This window comes from Stylophora pistillata, chromosome 12 (assembly GCF_964205215.1).
Source record: "Stylophora pistillata chromosome 12, jaStyPist1.2, whole genome shotgun sequence".
In the NCBI taxonomy this organism is placed as follows: domain Eukaryota; kingdom Metazoa; phylum Cnidaria; class Anthozoa; order Scleractinia; family Pocilloporidae; genus Stylophora; species Stylophora pistillata.
Window position 1 is genome coordinate 27,412,965 of NC_142530.1, and position 6,579 is coordinate 27,419,543.

The 6,579-nt window shown below is 35.2% G+C and overlaps 1 protein-coding gene across 2 annotated transcripts in view; it reads right to left on the reverse strand.

The window, feature by feature from the left end:
* LOC111341858 (vacuolar protein sorting-associated protein 41 homolog) overlaps window positions 1-6,440 on the reverse strand; it is a 22,080-nt gene extending 15,640 nt beyond the window's left edge. The window contains exons 1-14 of one of the 2 annotated variants that reach the window (XM_088741201.1): window positions 6,293-6,440; window positions 6,009-6,185; window positions 4,881-4,964; window positions 3,891-3,965; window positions 3,551-3,616; window positions 3,399-3,464; window positions 3,010-3,126; window positions 2,837-2,901; window positions 2,600-2,681; window positions 2,386-2,449; window positions 2,216-2,274; window positions 1,920-1,964; window positions 1,666-1,804; window positions 815-862 (exon numbers count right to left, since the gene is read on the reverse strand). In XM_088741201.1, the coding sequence (XP_088597327.1) occupies window positions 815-862; window positions 1,666-1,804; window positions 1,920-1,964; window positions 2,216-2,274; window positions 2,386-2,449; window positions 2,600-2,681; window positions 2,837-2,901; window positions 3,010-3,126; window positions 3,399-3,464; window positions 3,551-3,616; window positions 3,891-3,965; window positions 4,881-4,964; window positions 6,009-6,185; window positions 6,293-6,355 (1,150 nt within the window). In that variant the 5' untranslated portion in view covers window positions 6,356-6,440. The remainder of the gene's footprint in view (window positions 1-814; window positions 863-1,665; window positions 1,805-1,919; window positions 1,965-2,215; window positions 2,275-2,385; window positions 2,450-2,599; window positions 2,682-2,836; window positions 2,902-3,009; window positions 3,127-3,398; window positions 3,465-3,550; window positions 3,617-3,890; window positions 3,966-4,880; window positions 4,965-6,008; window positions 6,186-6,292) is intronic. The other variant, XM_088741202.1, reaches the window with a different exon arrangement.
* Between the last annotated feature and the right edge of the window lie 139 nt (window positions 6,441-6,579).

The window sequence follows — 6,579 nt, forward strand, 5'->3', positions numbered from 1 at the left end:
CAAAAAAAAAAAAATTAAAAGTTGATCACAACCTATCCTATGTAATTAGTGGAAACAAAATTGCTGCCAGAGATAAAATCATACAAAACTAAATTTGATGCACGGTGTCAATCAAAAGTCTCACCAAGAAAAATTTACACACCAAACACAACTAAAAAGTTTTTCGAGGAGTAAAGATCCTTCCCCTGTGAAATTCAGTTACACGTTAACACTTGGCATAATGTTAAAAAGAGGTGGTTGTCAGGTCAGGCTGGCTTGGCTTGATAGTGGAAAATTCTGAAGTTTAGTTTATAAGAATAAAACATTCTCCAAATCTATTCCAGGTAGAATTTTGAGACCCATTCCTTCAAATACCAATCCAATACGTCCCCTCTACACCACAGAGAACTCACACTGAGATACAGTAGGTTGTTTAGAATGTTTATGAGTGACTTACTGGTACATCAATTTTAGAAATAAAGATTTTACATTTTATTTTCATTGTTAGCCATATCACTGTTACCTTAAGTTTGTTAATATTTTAGCATGCAATTCATTCAATGAAGAGTTCAAATTAATATCAAATGAATTCAGTGTTTTTTTTTTTGTTGTCAGTGAGACCCTTTCCACAGAGCATTGTTAGCATAGCTATCTGTGGTTTTGTATTCAGTTCTCTTGTTCACTTGACATATTTCAATATCATCCCAAAGGACAAGGTGGATAGCAAGCACTCAATAGGAGTTAAAAGATGTAAAATATATTTAAGCAAGAGTACTAGGGTCAAGCATTGATTCATTGAATGATGTCTAGATGATGGCACACACATGTTACCTACCACCATGAAAGAAAGAAGAAGGGCTGTCCAAATCATCATGCAGAAATGCTAATAGATGCGCAATAAGTCAAGTATCAAGAGTTGATAAGACATGCATCAAAGTCATGATTTATACAATTAATATAATGATGCAATTCTCTCATTTACTAGTACCACAAACTTTTACACTTATGAAGTAAAGAACACTGGGATAATAACAATTATAATAGTAATGACAGCAAATAGTAGATTTCCAAATTGGAAGATTAAAAAAGGATTATGGAACACCAGCAGCAATAGGGTATAACCAGCCAAACTTTGCAAGAGGAAAACCACTGATTAAAAATAAAGTATTGTTGCATAAAAAGTTATTGTATTTTTCGCAGAGGTAAACAAAAAGATAATCACTTGTCTGAAAAAATGTTAAATCCAAGCCGTCCTGAATAAACCATCATCACGATGGTAAAACAGTAAATAACAATTTCTGTTAAAAATAAAAAGAAAACTCAGCCTTTCACAATCAAAATTTAGTCTTAGAGGATTTACCGGTAACTAAATTATATTTTATTGCATGTTGCGAAGATCTGAAATCAGTCTACAGCAAGTCTGTTATTCATGGCAGGAGTTCTAAAATGTAAGATGCTGTGCTGGTTCTTGTAAATAAATTCTTGTTCACATAGCTGCATAATTCATATTGATGATGTTTTCATTATAATGATCACACAATTTGATTGATATCTATTTACAATAAGAAGTTGAGATAACCAATTCCTCAATTGTCTGCATTGTATGTAAACTTATCTTACCAGAGAAAAACAACAACAACAACAACAACAATGAAAAAGTCACTAATGAAAAACACAAAGTTGTACCTAAATGATAATCATCACATCGATAATGTTCAAATCCTCTGACTGACAAAGCATCTGCAGAAATCTCCTCAGGTTCATTACAGCCATGTGGTGTTAAAATCCTTAGCTGTGGTCTGTGTGCAACTAACTGTTCACCCTTCTGTTGGTCGTGAATAATAAAACAAACACTTTTATTCATTTGGTTTATTTTTCTTTCATTCATTTCAGTATTTAGTACTTAATATGTGCTAGATGGCTGGTAATAGCTAATTGACCTTTCTTGTGCCTTCCTCGATGTTTGTCATGTAGGACAGAATAACCTGCCAAAAAATAATTTTTGAAGAAATTACACATTTGGAAACAGCAGAATGATACTCACAACATAAAATGATTGTTACAAACACCTCACAATCTTTATTGTTATAATTTTGAAAATGCAATGTGGGTTTTTCTTTGGCGATTCACATGACTGACTTATTATTCTAATCCTTACTAAATGTAAATGAAATTGTTGCATGAGAAATATTTTGACTCAAAAGTATGTGTATAAAACTATACAAAAAACACTCACTAAGTCATTTTTAAGATATGCAATTCCAGAAATGTAATAGTCAGTTTTGAACCTTGCAACTGAAAACAAAAAATAGGCTTGAAATCAGTATTACTTAATATTAAATAATGCTATTCTAAGAGGGCAAAATGTTCATTTAAATGAGCCCATGCACTCCAATTTATACTCACCTATTTCCACAACCAGTGGAGGGAGATCTGACCTTTGAACCAGCCTTTCTTTCACAACACAAATCTGAAGAGAGATACAATATTACTGAGTCCTCTCTGTTACTGCTCTAGCAAGCTTTTCAGTTAAAACATGAGTCTAGAATCTCTTACAGTTGTGCACTGGCTGCTAGGGTACTCAGTACCGATCCAATGAAGGAATAGAAATATCTGGTACCTGAACCATGTCTGCCCAGCCAATTAAAAGAGTAACATCATCTCTCCAACACAGACAGCACCGATATAACTCAGGTCTATAACTGGAAAATAATGCACAACATTTAATTTACAAATCAAAGACAACCCTTACTGAAAATCATGCATGGAACAGATGTAAACCTGGAGCTACTAACTGTTACAGAATGATGATTCTGGTGATGATGTAAACGTTCTGCACCAGGATGTCCTTACTTACTTTCCAGTTTCTCTCTTTATATGAGTTATTACTCTGTGAGAATTCGTGTCAAACACCTTGACCTCCTGAAAGAAACACAGGTAAGGAGAGATAGTCCAATCATGTGAGTTAATTCAAGGTAAACAAAAATAAATAACAACAATTGATCAATACAGCAAAGTTAAAAGTCTTACTGTGTCATCAGCCCAAGCTATTAGACATGCTCTCCATTTTATTGTTCTGATGTTTCCTTCTCCTTCATGTACGATACTAGACTTGTTTCTGAACCAACCTCTCTCTGTCAAAATCAACTGCAATGCAGACAATCAGATATATTAAGTTAAATTAAACAGATTCAACCCACAAAATATCAATCAAAAGTTGCATGAAGGGGGTTAGTGATGCTGAAATTCTAACCAGTGCAGTGAAGTAAAAGGGTAGGAGGAATGAAACATGAAACCTTTTCAAAGGAGGGAAATTTTCGTGATCAGCAAATACTTGCTAATTTTTTATTATATCACTCAGTAAATCAGGATAGCAAACCTGGATGCTACATTTAATTCATAAAAAGAAAACAGCATACCTTTGTTCCTCCTGTGACATACATTTTAGTTCTTTTCTTGGAGAACTCAGGATCCAAAGCTACTGACTGTAAATGAAACAGAAATAGTGATAAGCAGTCTAACTGTTTAACTTAGAAATACATAAACTAAAATGGCAAAAATGGCCTCTTACCTTGATAGGAGAGTCAAAACTGGCTTGGACATTGTTTTCAGAGCTGTAAAGGCCATTTATTACAACCTAAAAGCACAAATCAGTTAAGCTTCTTTACACACTGTTATCTAAAACACAGTTCAATACCATGTCTGAATAAAAGAGGTTTGCAAAATTGAGGTGAAAGACCTCAATTTCCACGGCGAAAGCCTGAAAACTCAAGTCAGAAGATGAGAAAACATAGACAAGTTAACTCCTTACGAGTTTAAAATGAAAGAATGTGTGAAATGCTCACAAAGAAATATAACAAACTTGAAGAATCAAAACATCCCACTTAAACTGGTTTAAGACATATACTTACTCTTCCATCATCCGAACAGCTGGCAACATAGTCTCCACTCTGATCAATGCTGATTTGATTGATAGCTGTAGTGTGCTGAAAGGAAATTTTTTTAAGAAATGTGAATCAAGAACAACAATGGCGCAGTTTTCAGTTGAGCATAATTAGATAGCAATCTGGGATTGCATTAATTTGGACGTGCTTAATTACTTCACCTACAGATTGGTCCAGAATACTCAAATCGACATTTAAACTGGGCACTAGATATAAAACTTAACCTAACTGTGACTTGGTCATCCACACTCCCCCGTTCTTTAGGCTGAGTTGTAAATTGGCCACCGTAAAGAGCATCTTAAGCTGACGTTTAGAGTGTTAGCTCTTTGTCAGTAAATAATTAACAACTATTCAATGAAGTGGAGGTAAATATCCACTGCTAACCACCAACACTGAGGTGATTAGTTGGTTTTAGTATACTCCAAAACAGTGAGAAATTATACACCACCGTCGTTAATTTGAGTGATTTCTTCGCTTGTCATGGGTACAAACTGGGACACCATTTTTTCCCAAGTTGCTCGGTGGTAAATAGCAAAGGATATTTGGAGTTTGACTAGCCAATCAGAGCTCGCCTTCAACACTATCCACTGTTTTAGAATATACTAATACAGGACAGTGCCTTTCATAACCCTTCTATCGATATATAGTTTATGGTGGTTATACCTCAGACAGCACATTAACATTTTTTCATAAAATACAACTAGACCAGTCTATCATATTCCTAATTATGACAATTAATCTCTCCTAGCCCTCTGTCCAATAAAATGATGCAATGGTCAAAATGAGTAGGGAATTGTTCTCCTGTAACACAGGGCTGTTAATAAAAATAGAGGGCTAAGAAGAAATGGTAGGGAGCTAAGTTATGTGGATGCTTTGTTGCTTCATTTCAATGATAATTATAATAATTAATAGATCTTAACAGAACATTACTATTTTGACTATCATTGTTGTACTTACTGATGGATACTTTTTACTACTACTTGGGTTTCCTTGGTGGTCCAGTATATGAACAACTCCATAATGAGTTCCAAGAGCAAGAAACTAAATAAGTTAAAGAAAAATATCTCATAACATAAAAATAAAAGTTAATAGACCTCATGTTGCTGTATGTCTGTTTAGTAATGGATGACAGATGACAAAATGTGGTAAGAACATAAAAGTGGTACACCAGGTGTAGCTGAGTGTGTCATTGACGTTCCTACCACACTTTGACATCTTTTGTGATTTAATACTCTATTGTGGGAGCATGGAATCCATTTGTTTTGTATACTAAACAAGCCAAAATTGTTAACAGTGAGTTCATCTATAGGTCTGTCCCCTAAAATAGATTATAAGAAGTAACCAATCAAAACTGCATGCATAATTCAGCTCATCAAATAAATACTGTTTCACATTCCTTTTGTCCACTGTCAGATTGTTACAGTTATGGTATATATGAGTACTGGCTGCACAGAAAGTAAACCTGTTATCCCTCTTCATGTCGAAAAATAGAAACAGCATTACATATAACCGAATCAGTCTTTGAAAAGCCCCCATGCAAAGTAGTCAGGGATAAAACTAGTGATATATTTAACAATTATTCCACGAGTGCGTGTTGGATATGAGATGATAGATAGCCAACGAGGCGCGTAGCAACGAGTTGGCTATAATCATCTCATATCCAACAAGCGCGAGTGGAATAATTGTTTTATTAAAAACCTTAAATTAAATTATTAAATTTTTAGCTCCCTTTTAATTTTAAGCTGACACGTACGCTTGCCATATTTGTAGATTATGGTATATTGGCTGATATACCATAATGGCTAAGCCAATAAAAAGTCTTGAATTGCATTATCCAATGATCTAGTTTTTAATAAATATATATATATATATATATATATACATGCACATAAGTTAACCCGCACTAGAGTTTGTGTGCTCTGGTTCATTCCCGTTAATCGAGAGTGAGCATATGCTTTGCAGGATAATATGGACCAACATATCCTGCACTGACGATTAATTGCGGGCGGGGAAGAGGGGGAGAGAGTGGTCCTCGAAATTAGAACAAAAGGAAACCTTGGAAGGGCTGAGACTGTGTGATCACACCTTGGTGTGGACTGCCATACAACTTGCACACTCTTCTCCATTCAGGATTGTATTCATAGCGTTTCCGATTCTCTCGTATTTTAACTTGGGTTCCACTTCGTCTTCATCCTCCTCAGAGCCTTCCTCTTCTTCATCATCATCGTCATCTTCTTCGTCGTCATCATCCTCTTCGGCTTCCTGAAAATATTCATTGCCCAGTTGCGCTTAGATAGAAACTATGAAGCTTCTAATGGAAGACCAGAAACTATCCAAAAAACCCTGAAAATACACTAATTTAGCCTTACCGGGTCGTTAGTGACGGATTTCAGTCTCTGTTCAAAGTCATTTCGCTCCGTTTTGTCCGCCATTTTGTCGAAAACCTGTGACAATCAGCGTCTTCATGTAAGAAGCTATATGATGTCCTGTTTACCCCTGGGGGCAGACTGAGGTTGATACTACGGTCTGGGGGTGGCTAGGGATCTACCTGGGCATCTTGTGTGGCCTGTTTGGGTACCATTTTTTTTTTCAGAAACAAAATAATCTTAAAAATGAAATATACATTTTTCTGAAGAAATCCATCGGATTACATTCG